At 32.6% G+C, this 18,065-nt stretch overlaps 2 protein-coding genes across 2 annotated transcripts; both read left to right on the plus strand.

Moving 5' to 3' along the window:
* The first annotated feature begins 345 nt into the window (after positions 1 to 345).
* Positions 346 to 9,179, plus strand: AIR3 (Subtilisin-like serine endopeptidase family protein). Its single transcript, XM_088123143.1, has 11 exons — positions 346 to 533; positions 641 to 741; positions 1,044 to 1,141; positions 1,237 to 1,401; positions 3,180 to 3,288; positions 6,013 to 6,547; positions 7,070 to 7,167; positions 7,296 to 7,541; positions 7,695 to 7,809; positions 7,889 to 8,102; positions 8,386 to 9,179. Exons 1-11 carry the CDS (start codon positions 387 to 389, stop codon positions 8,919 to 8,921), a joined length of 2,364 nt encoding a protein of 787 aa, XP_087979269.1. The 5' UTR covers positions 346 to 386; the 3' UTR covers positions 8,922 to 9,179.
* A 4,098-nt stretch (positions 9,180 to 13,277) lies between these two features.
* ADG1 (ADP glucose pyrophosphorylase 1) lies at positions 13,278 to 17,891 on the plus strand. Its single transcript, XM_022280032.2, has 9 exons — positions 13,278 to 13,669; positions 13,888 to 14,184; positions 14,349 to 14,618; positions 14,729 to 14,908; positions 15,377 to 15,480; positions 15,575 to 15,686; positions 15,794 to 15,892; positions 16,436 to 16,555; positions 17,502 to 17,891. Exons 1-9 carry the CDS (start codon positions 13,394 to 13,396, stop codon positions 17,616 to 17,618), a joined length of 1,575 nt encoding a protein of 524 aa, XP_022135724.1. The 5' UTR covers positions 13,278 to 13,393; the 3' UTR covers positions 17,619 to 17,891.
* Positions 17,892 to 18,065: the final 174 nt, after the last annotated feature.

Below are 18,065 nucleotides of genomic sequence, written 5' to 3' on the forward strand. Positions count from 1 at the left end.
CATGTTTTTAAACTAACACGACACATGTTTGTGGGGTTAAAGTTCAAAGAAATTGAGCAAATTCTTTTGAAAATTTTCACATCCACTAATCCGTTTACTTGAAATTAGTTCACCTGACACATCTCAATTGTCACATCACCTCATAATTCCTAATTAATATTAGACCCAAAATTGACAAGATTAATAATGTAGGAAAATGAACTTATTAAACAGAGTATAAATAATTTATATATATAATCGAAACTTTTTAAATTTTAGAGACTAAGTTGACGTAACTCGTTAGATATCCAGGCTAAATTTATAATATATAACCTAGAATATATATATTTATATATATAATTGTGTGTATCTTCTGTTCCATTGGAGGAGAAAGCCAAAGAAGAGGAATGAGATCAAAGGAGGAGAGAGAGAGAGAAATTGCAGAAACCATGAAAAAAACTTATTCTTCTTCTGCCTTTCATCATCTTCTTCTTCTTCCATTATTTCTTCTCCTCTCTTCTTTACTGCTCAGTCCCACGTCCGCCATTAAAAGGGTCAGTTCTTCGTCTTCTTTTCTTTTTCTCTCATCTTCTTAGCTCCTAAACACGCTCCCTAGATTCGGGTATCTTTTCTCACTTATGCATCCACCTCCCATTTACAGTCGTATGTCGTCTACATGGGAGCTCACTCCCATGGCGGTCGAGAACCGGCCGATATCGTCGCCAATTCTCACCATGAATTCCTCCAACCATTTCTCGCAAGGTACATATCGAACTTAACCTCCATCTCCATGACGGGTTTTTTCTGTCGTTGGTGTTAAGAATATGAATGAAATAATTAGATTTATCATAACGTGTTGGGTTAGATAATAATTTCACATAGTTACGAAAGCTAGAGTTTAAATCGTAAATACAGTAACTTATCATTGTAAGCTTTTAAAATAACTAAAAATTAGTATAGTTTTAAAATAAAGATTTTTTACATTTTAATTATTCAATAATCTATCCGATTAAGCTTTTAAATTTAGTGATAGTTCAGTAATTGACTCAGTCTGTCTTGAGTAGTGATGAGTTTGTAGAAGACGTCATCCTCTACTCGTACACAAGATACATCAATGGCTTTGCGGCAATGTTGGAAGACGACGTAGCCACCAAGTTAGCTAGTAATTAATCTTTCTCTTTTCTATGTATCTTTATTCCTGAAACTTTTGAATTTAGTGGTAATTTAACGTCTCCAAATGTCAAACGAAAAAACAAGAACACCGGAGCGTGGTGTCGGTTTTTTTGAACAGAGGAAGAAAATTACACACAACAAGATCATGGGAGTTCATGGGGTTGGAGAAAAATGGTGTTATAATTTCAGAGTCAATTTGGAAGAAGGCCAGATTTGGAGAAGACACCATTATTGGAAATCTTGACACTGGTCAGTTTCTCTCTCTAACTCTAACTTTCTCTCTCTTCCTTTTTTTTTTATTTGGATAATAGTTTTGATTAAATAAAAGAAAATGAAAACTTGACTTTTTGATCTGTTTAATGATTTTTTTTTATTTTTTATTTTTTGAAAAACTAAAAGAATATTTTAATGGTTCTGTGTCGACTCTTCTACGACCACTAAACTAATAAATAATTTTTTGATTTTTCTCTTAAAGAAAGATGAAATTTTGGTTTCAGATTTGGTTTATTTCAATCCATGTATTTTTTATTTTTATTTATTTATCTACTTTTAAAATATTTTTATTTTGATATGTGTAGTTTTGAAAAATGATTATATTAGTCTCTATTTACAAAATTTTAAAATTAATATAAAGTTGTCGTTACATTTTAAGAAATTTAATGAACATAATGTTGGGTTGAAATTGTGATAAAAAAATGAAATTATAAATAAAACTAGGGGATCAAAATGATCATTTTTTAAGAGTGTAAATCAAAATAAATATTTTAGGGGTATAATGACTAAAATTGAACCAAATTAAAATTACATCAACCAAAATATGAACATAAATACAATAATCAAAATGAAAAGAACTAAAAATAGAGAGCTCAAAGAAATTGGTGCTCACTTTTTCATGGTAAATTTTTTAATTTTTTTTTTTGTCGTTTGTTTCAAATAAAATTGATGAATAAAGATATCTATAATATGGGTTTGTTTGGAAAAATATTTTTTTTCACACCATAAGTTTTTAAAATATTAGTGAAATAAACTTATTTTTCCTTTAATAAAACTAGGAATAATGTGAAAACCCATTAGAATTTGTATATATTTTGGGCTAAATGGAATAGAAAAGATATTTATGTTTATTTATTTATTTTGGTATATTTTTTCAATGGACGGGAGAGATTTGAATCTGAAATTTGACATCGGGTATGAATTAAGACTTTACACAAATTTTTTCTCTTTCCAAGAAAGTGACTTCACACTAGTTGAATAATCGATATCGTTAGTAGTGTAATATATAATAAATTTGAAATTTAAATCTTACACATACGTTATTGGGCAAGAGATTTGATCTTGTTAAGTTTTGTATTTTTGAAAAATTAAATCAACAAAAACTTGTAACTATACTTTGTGTTTTAGAAAAATAATTGAAATTTTATTCAAATTTCAACAACAAAAATCTTGTCCATGAAAACTTGCTACAAATAACTATAAGCAAAACCATGGTCAAAAAGCTTCAAGGAAATAAATCATGTAGTTTGGTATACTCTTTCCTATTACTATCTAATTTCATTAATAATAATAATAATAATAATAACATTGTCAAAACCAACCCACTATCGACACATTTGGTGCTATAATTGCATAAAAAGTTTAGATATCGAATTAAAAGGAAACGAAAAAAGTAAAAATAAGAGAGAATAAATATATGAATAATATACTAAGGTACATTAGTAAGAAGTCACCCTCCATCTTCCTGCTAACCACCGTTAAAATTTGACGGCTGTTTATTAAAGAAAAAAGTATCTCATCTTCTACCTTCCTCTTTCTTATTGATAAAATTTTTTAATAATAGTCAACAAGAAATAGACACCGTAAAATTAAATGAAATTGAAATGATAGATTAATTAAAGGTGTCTGGTTTGATATTTTTTTCTTAATATAAGTGTAGAAATACGGAATTCAATCTCTGACCTTTGATAAAAAAAAAAAAAAAAGATAAAGTATTTTAATCGTTGAGCTAAATTCAAGTTGTTATCGAACAGGTGCGTGGCCGGAATCAAAGAGCTTTAGTGATGATAATTTGGGACCAATTCCTTCGAGGTGGAGAGGAATATGCCAAAACCAAAGTGATCCTTCTTTCCATTGCAATAGGTACTTTCTTATCTATCCTCTCTCCTATCCCATTACTCTTTTTTCAAAAAAAAAAAAAATAATAATAATAGAGTAATATTTACGGAAGATTACTGATATGATCTTTAAGTAGATATTTATTCGTTACTATTTTAGTTCATGTACTTATAAAATGTTCGTTTTGGTCATTGTATTTACAATTTTTTTCATTTTAGACTTTCTACATTCAAAATATCCGTTTGAGTTTCTATTTGCAAAATTTTATACATTATAGAAATCATTTTAATGTAAATTTATGACTACATTTCAGTAAACTTAGTAAGTGAAGTGTCGTGTTAAAATTATGATCGAAATAAATGAGATTAAAATGAAAATGAATGACCAAAAAAGTCACATTTTAAAAGCACAAGGACCACATTGACTAAAATAAATAAAAATTGAAGTACATAGACTAAAATGATATTTAAAGTATATAACTTAAATTTCATATTCTTAAAGAAAAATGTTACCACATTTTTTTTCAAATACAGAAATTTTTATTATATTTTATATTACATTTTAATTTTTGAATTATAATTTTGTAAAATTTATAATTTTTTGCTACATTTGGAAACCTATATTATTTATTTTATGATATTTAGACAACAACATTATGTTGTTGTCATTATACAATTATTCACCTCATTATTTAATTTATTATGTCATTTAATAAAACCCACGTCATTTTTAAGAACAAATTTTTTGTTGTTCACATTTTTTTTCAATTTTTTTATTTAAAAAAAGCGCACGCACAAAACTTAAAAATATTACAAATAATAAATTGTGGATCTACCATGCTTTTAAATTTAATATAAATGTTGTCATCAAAAAAATAATATAAATGGGACAAGCTCCTATTTCTTAGTGTACAGTCAACATTTTATTTGAAGGAAACATATTTTATTAACGGGGTTTCATAAAAATATTTATTGTTATCTGTAAATAAAATTTACAAAATTGATTATCTTGTGATTTGGAAGAATCCAGTCTATAAGATTGTTATTAAAAAAAAATCCAATATATAATATTTGATTATTATTTATTTTAATATCTTGGCCGGTTACTGGTTAGCAACTTGAACTTTTGAAGCATTTATTTAAAAGGATTTCTTGGCAGATTTTGAGGATCTTAAGAATAAAATATTCACAACACTCCCCAGAAGATTTAGTTCACATTTGTAATTATTTTATTTCTTTAAGACATTAAAATATTTTTTTAATATATGGGTTGACTGGCTAGCTTAATGATACTTCTGCTAGAATTTTAAAATAAACTCTCGAGGATTGTTATAGAGTTTAAACTCATTTTGCTGAAACCTAACGTACTTTACTAAGCCAATCATAATAATTGTAAATATAAATTTTTACGTATGAGATTACAGTAAATTACATCGACGTTTTAAATATCATTTCGAACATCAAAGCAGTTTATGAAACAGTACATCATATCCTTTTTTCTTAATCTATTTTTTAAAAATTAATACACAGTAAAAATACGATAATTTATCAATAGAAATGTCGATGTCTCAATTTCATATAAATATTGACGAAAATATCATATGGATTGATATTTCTGAAAATGTTAAAAGTATTCGTAAAAAATATTTAAATATACTTTCTAAATAAGTTTAAAACGATTAGTATTAATATTTTATCTATACTAGTGATATTTTATTAATATTTCTCATTTTGGTCAACTTTTTTATAATATATTATGGAAATGTCGATTTACTTCTCATGTTAACGTCGAATCTATTGACATGAAAATATCTACATATCGATGGATAATACCTTCAACATATCATAGCGCATGGGCCAGTTTTGTCAACTTACCCAAATTTCATAGCATTTTAAAACACACCTACATTTGTAAATTCGAACACAGTTCTATGAATAATAATTACTATCACGAAGGTCGATGATCCGATATATCGAATCCATACCCCAAGATAGGCCCTACCAAGTTACATAGAATGAATATTGATGGCCAAAAAAGTTTGGAATATTCAATTGGGGAGATATAACCAATTTTAGATGGAGGGAATGGGACCCACAACCCCTTTTTCCCATTTGGATTTTCTCTTATAATGCTTTTGGGAATAATTTTCTTTCTTCACGTAGTACAAACCATTCATTCCTTTTCACTTTCTATCTACAAAAAGATACTATAATTCATTATAAGTACTTGAAAATTGATTTTTTTTTTTTTTGTCAATTTTTAAATCTTTAGTTATGGTTGAGTGGATCTTTATGTATGCTAGAATCCCCGTCCGTAGTTTGAACAGAAGACTATTTGATTGTTAGGTCCATCGCAATTTTAATATTTATCTAATTTATTTGTTTACTTAAATAGATATGATTAAATTTGCAAAATGCATATTTTGTAAGGAAGTAAAATACAGATTTTTTTAGTACGGGAAATCTTACCTACAATCTCAAATATATGCTAATTACTCTTGAATTAGGTTCGTTTTTACGAAAAATATTTATTATAATTTATTACATATTACTCGATAATAATCCACATTAATTTACAATATGACTGTATGTTAATAAATCCTAGAGATACGTCAGGCATATATCTCATATCAAGGCGGTGAGTTTAATCTTCCATCGTCGTACTTGCTTGTCTGAATTATGCAAAATTAATCTCCTTGGATCGGTGACCATGAAATTTGTGTAAATTTCCGGTAATTTGAACTCGAAGGAAGCTAATCGGAGCAAGATACTTCAACAAAGGTTATGAATCCGTCGTCGGTCATCTCAATTCTTCCTTCAATTCGCCGCGGGACAACGAAGGCCACGGTTCCCACACCTTGTCGACGGCCGGCGGTAACTTTGTCGCCGGAGCTAGCGTGTTTGGCTTGGGAAATGGCACCGCCAAGGGCGGGTCGCCGAGGGCTCGGGTGGCCGCTTACAAGGTCTGCTGGCCTCCGGCGGCTGGAAATGAGTGCTTCGACGCCGATATCTTGGCGGCGTTTGATTTGGCGATTCACGACGGCGTGGACGTGCTGTCCATTTCGTTGGGAGGAGATCCGAATCCGCTTTTTAACGATAGTGTTGCGATTGGCTCCTTCCACGCCGTGAAGCATGGGATTGTGGTGATTTGCTCTGCTGGAAATTCGGGACCGACTGCTGGTTCGGTGAGCAATATTGCGCCGTGGGAGATCACCGTCGGGGCGAGCAGCATGGATAGGAAGTTCCCTAGTCGCGTCGTTCTTGGGAGCAATAAGCAGATTGAGGTTAGTGAAACTTATTCTTGAATCAAATTTAGACAATCTGATCGCATTGTGTTATCACTGCACTCCACATGTTTGCTGAATTTCCCTGAATTTGACACTCAAACCATTGAAGTGAAGTTATGAGTTTCATGGGATAAACTTGTAATCTTGAATAAAATACTTAAAGCCAATCCATATTGGTATTATTTGAAACCTATAGCACTGAATGTATAATTCATTTATTAATGGCTTCTATTGTTTGGAGAAATACTAAACTAAGAAGATTTAGATGTTTGTAGATATCAAAGTCAGGTAGAAAACTTCATCATTTAGAGTATAATGCAGGGATTTCTTTAGTGAAAAATGGAATTAACTTTTCTTTAGTATCTCTATGGAGAAATTAATATTTATTCTCTTTTTAGTTGAAACAAGATTAGCATGGTAATATATATCTTCATGGATAAGGACTACTAAAGGAGAAGTTGGAAACATTTTAAATTTCATTCATGTCGTCATGTTTCTAAAATATATAATCTCTTGCAGGGCGAAAGCCTGTCCCCTGAAGCTTTGCCAAGCAGGAACTTTTATCCGCTCACCAGTGCTGCAGATGTTAAATTGGCCAATGCATCAGTTCATGAAGCGTAAGGGAATCGAACAATGGTTTTACGTTCTGTATTTGAATTTGGCTATTGAGATTGTCTTCTTGAATTCAACATGTGCCATTAAAACTATCATGCTTAATTGACTGCTGGATTCTTGGACCATTCAGTCAACTGTGCAAAGCCGGTACACTTGATCCTATGAAGGCAAAGGGAAAGATCCTGGTCTGCCTTCGTGGCGATAATGCAAGAGTGGACAAGGGCGAGCAAGCAATGTTGGCCGGTGCTGCGGGCATGATTCTCGCCAATAGCGAGGCCAGCGGGAATGAAATCCTTGCCGACCCTCATGTCCTTCCAGCCTCACACATCAACTTCACCGATGGTGTTGCAGTCTTTGCGTACATCAATTCGACCAAGTAAGTTGTTTTAGAAAATACCAAGTTAAGTTAATCACAGCAGTAAATGATATTCATATTTGGGTTATTTGGGCTGATTGGCTTCCCTGCATGTGGCCTATGTATATTGTATAGCACCATTCAATTATTGAAAAATTTAAACTGTGAATATAGGTCGCCCACGGCTTATATTACACGAGCGACAACTCAATTAGGTATAAGGCCAGCTCCATTTATGGCAGCCTTTTCATCAGTGGGACCAAACACTATTACTCCAGAGATCCTAAAGGTTGTCTTTTAGCCATTTCTAGTAGTTTGGCAGTTTGTGTTAATCTGAACTAATTGTTAGGTAAATGTTGTGTCTGCAGCCTGATGTTACAGCTCCTGGGGTGAGTGTTATAGCTGCTTATACTGAAGCAGAAGGACCAACGAATCAAGAATACGATACTCGTCGGGTTCTTTTTAACTCAGTATCAGGAACTTCCATGTCGTGCCCTCATGTTTCTGGTATTGCTGGTCTTCTAAGAACCCTTTACCCTCATTGGAGTCCTGCAGCTATTAGATCTGCAATCATGACCACTGGTAAAAAAAAATTAACCCCCTCAGTATTTTATTCAGCATTAATCTTTTTTAGAAATGAAATCTACCATTTCATTGAAAACTACTAACTTTTGTAGAAATTACGAGCTAATTTTCTTATCCCTCCTGCATTGCATCTTGTTATCATTTTCGACAAATGAGACACCACACCGATTTCTAGTTTTTTGCACATAACAGGGGTTCTGTTTGGTTGTGCAATAATTCCGTTTAGTCTCTCATTTTCTTCCATTTTCACAGCAACTCTCATTTTCTTCTATTTTCACAGCAACCACGCTAGACAACAACTTAGAGCCGATCCTCAATGCTTCCTACTCCGAGGCCACGCCATTCAACTACGGAGCAGGACACGTTCATCCAAATGGTGCTATTGATCCTGGCTTGGTCTATGACATAGAGGTTAAAGAATATCTGTTGTTTCTATGTGCCTTAGGATACAACCAAACTCAAATATCGCAGTTCGCGGATGGCCCCTTCAATTGCGCAGAGCCTATTAGTCTAACCAATCTAAACTATCCTTCAATTACTGTCCCTAAGCTCTCTAGATCAATCACGGTAACTCGAAGACTAAAGAATGTCGGTTCTCCTGGAACCTACAAAGCCCAGATAAGAAAACCATTGGGGATATCAGTATGGGTTAAGCCAAAGAAGTTGAACTTCACAAGGGTAGGTGAAGAGCAGAGCTTCAAAGTTTTCATGAAAGTCGAGAAACAGAATGTAGCAAAGAACTATGTATATGGTGATTTAATATGGTCAGATGGTAAGCACCATGTAAGAAGTCCTATTGTGGTAAAGGCAGTCTAGTAGAAAGCTAAAGAAATTCGATTCGGTTGGTTGGGCTAGTTTCTACATATTAGTTCGACTCGACTCTAGTTCGAGTCCTCTACACGCTCTTCGGGGGTTGTTTGGCTCACACTCTACCTTAGTCTTTTACAATAATGATTGGTAAGGTGAGGGAAAAACTATAGGTAACGACAATTGGTATTTTGGTTACATTAACATTATTGTTCTTCTAATCCTTTTGGAAAAGTTATTCAGATCCAAACATTTATATTTTTCGTATCTACGACGTATAATTTGTTAACTGTTTGCGGTAGAGCTTCTCGGGCCATGAAGAAGTTTCACGAGCGGTGCCGAGCTCCAAGCCTTCTACGACTTCTTGTCGTCTTTGATGTGTATGGCATGTATGATTTTATTATATGGTTTTGTTTATGCTAAATGTACAGGCTATTCTCAACTTCTCTCTTGAGATGTCCAGAAATGCAGGAAGGAGATGAGTAGTTTTATAGTTCAAACTTTATAGACAATTGAAAATTTTGGAAGTTCAAAACTTGTTCAAAATATATAGATGTGATTCAAATTTTCAGAATTATAACAAATGTGAAAATATTTATAATAATTTAAAGTTAAGTTTAAATTATCACTATGATCCCTGTAATTTGGGTAATATCATTTAGTTCCTATACATAGTTTTTAAATGAACACCGCTTGGTTTCAATTTGGTCTATAAATTTAAATATCAATTTGATCTTTTTATTGTCTCTTTTATCTGAGTTGAAGTCACTCATTGCCTCTCGTCTACGCATGCCCTTATTTTATACTCTATTTTTTATTTAGTCTTAAATCCTGTTAATGTAGATGTAAATGTCGAAGACTCAATTTTATAAAAATATCGATGAAATGTATATGTCGATAAGAAACAAAAATTTCATAACTAATATTTAAATTAATAAATATGTCTTTTCTTTATTTGCTTCTTCCTCCTCATTTAATTAAAAATGAACGATTGGAAATTTCATCATTTCTGAATAAATTATTCTTAAAACTAATACTATATCCACATTAGCGAGATACTTTATTTATATTTTTAATATTTGTTGTTGTTATTATTATTATTATTATTTTGGAAATTTCATCATTTCCGAATAAATTATTCTTAAAACTAATACTATATCCACACTAGTGAGATACTTTATTTATATTTTTAATATTTGTTGTTGTTATTATTATTATTATTATTATTTTAGGATTCATTCCTCATTTCTGTATTGAACATATGTAAATATCATTCAACTAAATAGAAAAAATTAGTCAATACCACACAAATAAGGAATATACTAGAGGTTCAATATAGTAATATTGAATATAAAATTAAAACTTTTAAAATCAAATTACAACCAAGTTCTATTTAGAGTGACCAAATTAGTAATTTAACATTCAATTAAATTAAAAGTTGGCCGTGGAAATGCGTAAACTCTAATTTTTGGAGGCATGTAAATGTTAATGCAAAGTCTCCTCGATTGTCGTAAAATAACAAACCAAATTAGTTGGAGGGTAGCAGGAAATGTTAGGGTGTGGGTCAGCCTACAGAAACGAGATTGCTATCCCTTTCGGACTGTTTAATAATCATTTATGTTTTTTATTTTTGAATTTTTTGAATTTTTTAGTCTTTGGTTCTTGGTTTCCTGATTTTAAAAAACAAAACTATATACCTTTGATAACTATTCTTTCGTTTTTTAAAAAACAAAAAACCAAACATGTTTGCGAACCATTTTTAGTTTTCTATTTTTAAAGAGTTAGAAAATTAAAAATAGAGAGAGAAAATTCTATGTAGAGTAGAGATGATGGATACGAGTGAGGACGCTCTCCCTCATTCTCATACTTGCGAAAAAATTTTAATCCCCGTCTCCACCTTGTTTTTCGGTTCGAGAGAGGTTATCGAAGAAAATTATCGATTTTATAATTGTTTTTAATTATTTTTAGAATTTAAAAAATAAAAAAAAGTGTAATAAATATATATTAATTGTTTAAAAATGGAATCGGGGACCGTCAGGACATACATTTTCTATTTTTAGGGTTTTACCTTGTGAAAATTTTTGTCATCCCTGATGTAGAGACATGAAAGTAAGTTTAGAGATGTAAATAAACATTTGGAAGATAAATTTTAGAGAGATAAACAAAAATATTTAGAAAAAAATTAGTAAAAGAAAAGTTAAAGACAAAAAGAACAAAATTTTAGAGAAAAAAATAAAGTCTGAGACGAAAATATATGTTAAAAAAAATAGAAATAAAGAGAGAGGAAAAATATGTGCTAAAAAATAGAATTAAAGAGAAAAATTACCAATGGAAACAAATTTAGAGATAAAAATTATATTCAAAATATAGTTTTCAGATAAAATAAATAAATACAGAGATAAATAAAAATTACAAAAGAAAAGTGAACGAGAAAAGAAAATATAAATTTCAGATGAAAAATAGATTAGGAAGAGAAAAAATAAAAGATGAAATTTTAGACCGAAAAAAGATTCGAAAAAATTTTAAATTTTAGAGAGAGAAATGAAACTGATGTGTTAGAAAAAAATTAAAAAATAAAAATATACAGAGATTAAATATTTAAAAGAAGAAACAAATAATAATAAATATTCCAAATATGAACGAAAATAAATTGTGTGGAGAGAAATTTAGAAAGAAAAAAAATAAGTGAGAAATAAATTTTTTATAGATAAATATAAATCAGAAAAAAATAAATTGAAAACTAAATTTTTTTTATTTACACCGAATTTCAAAATGATTTTAAAAAAATAAAAAACATAAAATTGAATTGGTTATCAAATTTTTTAAAAACTAAAATTAAAAATCAAAAACTAGGTTACCGAGCAAAAATCAAATATTAAAAATAAAATGAATATCGAAGGAACCGTTCGCGATTTCAACGGCGCTCTTTATCCTTGGGCCCACCTAAACTAGGATAGGATACCAGATCTATGCTTCATCCCTTCATCTTCATGTCCGTACCTTTTTTTCCTCTTTACTCATTCTCTTAACTTTCAAAAATAACTTATTATTAAATGCATACAAAAGAAAATGGACGGTGCTAATTTAATCCCTCTTTTAAAATATAAATGTTTATTCATTTGGGAGGTGCGTTCTACATTTGGAATTATTTAATTTGTCATATTTACGAATATAGTAAAAATTTAAGTTTTTAAAATATGGTAAAAATAAATTAATCAGATTTTTGTTATTTTGATTTTATCCTTTTAGATGATTGATATAACAAATATAAAGTATATCATGGATGATGTTAGTCACACGGAATATATGAATGGTGTACTTCATATTAGATACATTAAAGATAAATATTGTTTGAGTTGAAAATTATGATTTAAATAATATGTTAAAATTTTTATTATATTTTAGGTACATCACTTATATAATTATATATAGCTAATATGAAGTATATCGATAACTAAATATATAATAATATACATTTATAAATCTTCTTCAAGTTGAAGATTCGAGTTTAAATAACATTATGAGTTTCTTATTATACATATATCATAAATATATTAGTGATATATTTCAATTTATGCGTATCATTAATATAATTGATATACTCAATATAAAGTGTATCATTGATATACTTAATATTAGGTATACCTATGCGATAAGTATAATCAACTTTCCTATTTTTTCATTGGGTAGAACTTAGAAGGCTTCTATTTTTTGTTATATACACCAATGAGAAAAGCAGTTGCTATATTTGAAATTAACTATTGATTTTTTTGCTCTTTTTGTAAGCAACCTATAATTTGTTGCGTGAAATTAGACTTTTAACGAGTGACTATTTTAATATCTACTTTAATACACATTTATGATTGCATTTCAATCATTTTAAAGTGTTATGCTAAAATGATTAGAGAAAGAAATTATATAAAAATAGAAATAAAATTATCAAGATAGTCATTTAAAAATTATAATAATTGATTGGACAAAAGTTTAAAATACAAAAACTATAAAAAAAATGTTAAAAGTTTTAAAACCAAAATGAATGAAAATATATATATATATATATGAGAGAGAGAATAAACATTAAAAATTAGTTAAAGAATGAACTATTCCCAAAAAATCTAATAAAGAAAGTCCATGTGACCCATGAATAGATCCGTGAATCCACGTCCACTCAATCTAATAAATTATTATATTTATTTTCGTTAAATTTTATTGCGGAACCGCTGGAACTTTGTTGCTTCCCATACTACCCCTCCAAGCACCACGTTCTGAAGCACAGAAACGGAGGGCAAACGACGTAATATAGTGGAAAGTACAAGGGCAAATTCGTCAACAAGACCGCCTCAAATATCAGTGGCACCAAGTCTCTTATTCGGCAGTAGACTGTGCAGCTACCTCTGAGCTGATCTCTGCTTTCAATCTCCGGCCATTGCCTGATCGGAGGAGAATCCGGAGTTCGTTTTCCGATTTGAATTCATCGTCTAATGGCGTCTTCCATGGCCGCAGTTGGAGCTCTGAGACTTCCGGCGTCGTCGTCGTCTTCGTCGGCGAACGGTGGTTCTAACCGTGGAAGGAGAAGCGGCCTTCGGAGCCTCTCATTCGCTGCGTCTCACCTTTCCGGCGACAAGATCGAGTTTAGAGCGACTGGTTTGGGCTCACGACGCGTTTCCGGTGGTGGAGCCGCTCCTCTGATCGTCTCTCCTAAAGCGGTTTCTGATTCTAAGAACTCTCAGACTTGCCTCGATCCCGATGCTAGCCGGGTAGGTTTTCTTATTTCTCTGTGCTCCTCCATGAATGCCCTAATTGATTGAATTGGATGGATTCGATACCTCTTGCACTCTACTTGATTCCGAATACTTGATGCTTTCGCCTAATTTTGCTTCGTCCGACTTTCTGTTTGGAACCGCCGCGAATTGTTTTTGGACTGGATTGTGAATTTGTGATGGAATGGTTTTTGTATCTGTTTTGTTGTGTTTAGAGTGTGCTTGGAATAATTTTGGGAGGTGGTGCTGGAACGCGGCTCTATCCGCTCACTAAGAAGCGGGCGAAGCCTGCTGTTCCTCTTGGAGCGAACTACAGGCTGATTGACATTCCTGTTAGCAATTGTCTCAATAGCAACATTTCCAATATTTATGTCCTTACGCAATTCAATTCTGCTTCTCTTAATCGTCACCTTTCCCGAGCTTATGCGAGTAACATGGGTGGTTACAAGAATGAAGGATTTGTTGAAGTTCTTGCCGCTCAGCAGAGTCCAGAGAATCCAAATTGGTTTCAGGTAATGAAATCAAGCTTAGGCAATATTTGTGGCTATTTTGTTCAGAATATTGATTTCTGTGAACGCTGGCTTAACACTTCCAAATGGATATTCTTTAAGTTTGTTGAGAAGAGAAGTGGCTTACCCTACCTTATCTCATAAAAGTTTGACTTCATAACCTGCAGGGCACAGCTGATGCTGTTAGGCAATACTTGTGGCTATTTGAAGAACACAATGTTTTGGAATATCTGGTTCTTGCTGGTGATCATTTGTACCGAATGGATTACGAGAGATTTATTCAAGCACACAGGGAGACTGATGCTGATATAACTGTAGCTGCATTACCCATGGATGAAAAGCGTGCTACTGCATTTGGTCTGATGAAGATTGATGAAGAAGGACGCATAATTGAATTTGCAGAGAAACCGAAGGGAGAGCAATTGAAAGCAATGAAGGTGAATTCGAAATTACAAGGCTGATTCATAAACTGTTCTGTCCTTGTAATTACAAGGCTGGTTAGCCTAAGTGAACCACCTTTATAATTGTCCTGTTTTCTTTCTTACAGGTTGATACTACTATTTTGGGCCTTGATGATGAGAGAGCCAAAGAGATGCCTTTCATAGCCAGCATGGGTATTTACGTTATCAGTAAGGATGTTATGCTGAACCTTCTTAGAGAAAAATTTCCCGGAGCAAATGATTTTGGGAGTGAAGTTATTCCTGGTGCAACTTCCCTTGGAATGAGGGTAAGCATATAACACTTTTATACACTAGAGCAGCAAGGACATGAGGCCTTGGCTTGTGGTATCACCTACCATGAAGTTTGTGTTCAAGCCTTGCGCTGGTCACCAGCCCAGGCAATGAGTCCCGGTTATAGAGATCCAGCAGCATAAGCCAATCGATTCTAGGAAATAAAAAAAAAATAATATAGGTTAGGTCTGTTTTTGTAATGGTCTTGATGATATATACCATTGGTTTCTTTTGTGGAAAGTACCAAAAAATGAGAGCCTTGACCATCCAACTGTCTAGTGCAAACTGCAACATTTCATGTATCTTCATGAATGATTCAAAAAATGAAAAAAGTTAGAGTTCTAGATGAATTAGAATTTGATGTTGAACTCGTGTCACTTTTGACTATTCTTGGTTCAGATAACTTCAGGGTTTCATTTACGGTTGCGATCTCTATAATAAAGATGTTGCTTTGATCTTTGTAGGTGCAAGCTTACTTGTATGATGGCTATTGGGAAGATATTGGTACCATAGAGGCCTTTTACAATGCGAATCTGGGGATCACCAAGAAGCCAGTACCAGACTTTAGGTAATTTAGTCAAGATTGATTCGGTTTACCCATTTTTAAAATGTTTAAGTTATCACAACATTCGTTTATTTGATTCCAAAACACCCAATTGCAGCTTCTATGATCGTTCATCTCCAATCTACACCCAGCCTCGGTATTTGCCGCCGTCGAAAATGCTTGATGCTGATATCACAGACAGTGTCATTGGCGAGGGCTGTGTCATCAAGGTAACTTCTTTACGAGCAGGGTGGCTCGCTGCTATGCTAAATTGTCTCCGCTGTGTTATTCCTTCCCCTTCCATCAGTTGGAATAACCCCTTTTATTCTCTCCTCAGAACTGTAAGATTCACCACTCTGTCGTTGGCCTCCGATCTTGCATATCGGAAGGTGCAATCATAGAAGACACGTTGTTGATGGGTGCAGATTATTATGAGGTATGTGGCTTACAATAACCTCAATTTGCCAAAGGTTTGAGATAATTTTGAGACTTGTGCTTCATTTTTTGAATCATCAGTAATTAAGGGCCCTCTTAAAAAGTACTTATAGATTTTCAAAATTATCTGCCTTATAACTAGACTGGAAGAAAATTTTGAAAATGGCTGTTCGTTGATTAAAAACATTTTCTACCGTTCCAAAAGTCTTGCCAAACTCAGCTAAAGCTATATCTTGGTATAGAGTGTTATTCCAAGCGACTTGCCGTTGCTTGTGTTGCACTTAGTTTGTAGACGGATTAAAACTAAATAGTTGAAATAGATTGGAAGATAAAAATATATAAGGATTCCAATAATGCCCAGGACCTCGAATGGGACCTCAAGTCATTCGAGGTACTTTGAACCCTCCCCTCTTGGGATCACTCAAACCTAAACCACACTAACCGTCATCCTTCCTCCTCACTCTATTTATAATAAATCCCAGCAACTTTCCTGACTAATTACTATAATATCCTTAGTGATTCGTTTTGTTGTGGTGTTCGCCAGACGGACGCTGACCGTAGATCACTAGCAGCAAAGGGCGGTGTTCCAATTGGCATTGGCAGAAACTCTCACATCAAGAGAGCCATCATCGACAAAAATGCTCGCATCGGGGAAGATGTCAAGGTTTGTCATATTAACTTGCTCGCTTTTAATTTCATTTGCATCATATCTTGGTCCATAGACCAATTGGCATCTTGGTCTCGTCTTGATTTTCCATTATCCGTTGCTCCCATTGAGAAAGAACATAAAAGAACACGGACAAGTAGACAAGAAATGAGTTCAGTAGAGCTTCCTTTTTCTCTTAAAACTAGTTTTGATGGTGGGAATAAATCTGCTTCACATGGCCGCCCTCTTGCTGCCACATTGAATTCCTATTTCAATTTTAGATCAGTTAGAAAAACGTACATTAAATATAATGATAAGTCGAGACCAAAATGAGTACTCTGTTAAAAGTTCAGGCACCAAGATGAGTATAGTTCTACTTGTTAAAACATGTATTTTCGACTAAAAGGTCGTGGATTTATATTTCCACTCTCATATGTTGTAATAAAAAAAATAAAGAATGAAATAATTTTTTTTTTATATCCATGAGTGTCCGGGCCTGTTTACGCGCACCTCCGTCTGACCCTACAATATTTGGTGTGGAGAAACACATCAGAATTACTAATTTTTAAGATAAGAATGAAATAAATATGAAACTTCAAACATTAAAGTAGATATTTTAGAAGGGCAAGAATCAAACATATGAATAGATAAAGACACTAATTATCTTTGATATTGATGGTTTCATCCTCACCCCATAGCTCTTAGATTTTTCATATACTGACATAGTATTAGAAATTTTCCTAATTACTGAAGTAGATAAATGTTGCGGTAATTGACATATATCTCAAATCAAGATATTGTGAGTTCGATCTTCCACCCTCACATGTTGTACTAAAAAAAGAATTTTTTTTTTAGTTCTACTATATATATAATGTAGATAAGGATTCGAACTTCCAATATTTCGATCGAGGATTTTGTGTGATATTGAATGAATTTTCTGAGTGGCGGTTGATATGGGTGTCAGATCATAAATGGAGACAACGTTCAAGAAGCAGCAAGGGAGACAGATGGGTACTTCATAAAGAGTGGGATCGTGACTGTAATTAAGGATGCTTTGATTCCCAGTAGCACTGTCATCTAAAGCACTTCCCAACAAAGCACACATATTTTCCACTCAACTGGTGCCATCCTCTCTCTCTCTTCCTCAATTTTGATTCTGCCTTGCCCACATATTGATTTCATATTATGTCTCTATTTAACATTCCCTTTGGTAGTAAATGCAAAGTTTAGGAAGAGAAATCACTCCACACTCCACACTCCACTAGCTACTGCTACACACTAGTTATAAGTTATAACTTTTGCTGTAAATGTCCCCCTCCTCCTGCACTCAATGATTTTATTGCCTTTTTTTCTACTTTTCTAATAATCACCGATTAATTAAACTCTATTTTTCAAAAAATAAAAGTGTTGTAGGTTTGACTCTCTACTTTATATGTGACGTAACAATTTAGAAGAAAAAATGAAATTGAATAGATGAGTAGACCACTAATATTCCTAAATCATGAAAAATGAAGCATATCAGCGAGGT

The sequence above is a fragment of the Momordica charantia genome (genome assembly GCF_013281855.1).
Source record: "Momordica charantia cultivar OHB3-1 chromosome 4 unlocalized genomic scaffold, Mcharantia_2.0 BLBB01000004.1, whole genome shotgun sequence".
Lineage (NCBI taxonomy): Eukaryota > Viridiplantae > Streptophyta > Magnoliopsida > Cucurbitales > Cucurbitaceae > Momordica > Momordica charantia.

What these genes read in the sequence shown, in the direction of transcription:
- AIR3 (XM_088123143.1), top strand. Translation starts at nt 387, where the DNA reads ATGAGATCAAAGGAGGAGAGAGAGAGAGAAATTGCAGAAACCATGAAA. An exon ending in CTCCAACCATTTCTCGCAAG is followed by an intron (nt 742 to 1,043) that starts GTACATATCGAA and finishes TGTCTTGAGTAG; the next exon opens with TGATGAGTTTGTAGAAGACG. An exon ending in CCTTCTTTCCATTGCAATAG is followed by an intron (nt 3,289 to 6,012) that starts GTACTTTCTTAT and finishes TTGAACTCGAAG; the next exon opens with GAAGCTAATCGGAGCAAGAT.
- ADG1 (XM_022280032.2), top strand. Translation starts at nt 13,394, where the DNA reads ATGGCGTCTTCCATGGCCGCAGTTGGAGCTCTGAGACTTCCGGCGTCG. An exon ending in TCGATCCCGATGCTAGCCGG is followed by an intron (nt 13,670 to 13,887) that starts GTAGGTTTTCTT and finishes TGTTGTGTTTAG; the next exon opens with AGTGTGCTTGGAATAATTTT. An exon ending in AGCAATTGAAAGCAATGAAG is followed by an intron (nt 14,619 to 14,728) that starts GTGAATTCGAAA and finishes TCTTTCTTACAG; the next exon opens with GTTGATACTACTATTTTGGG.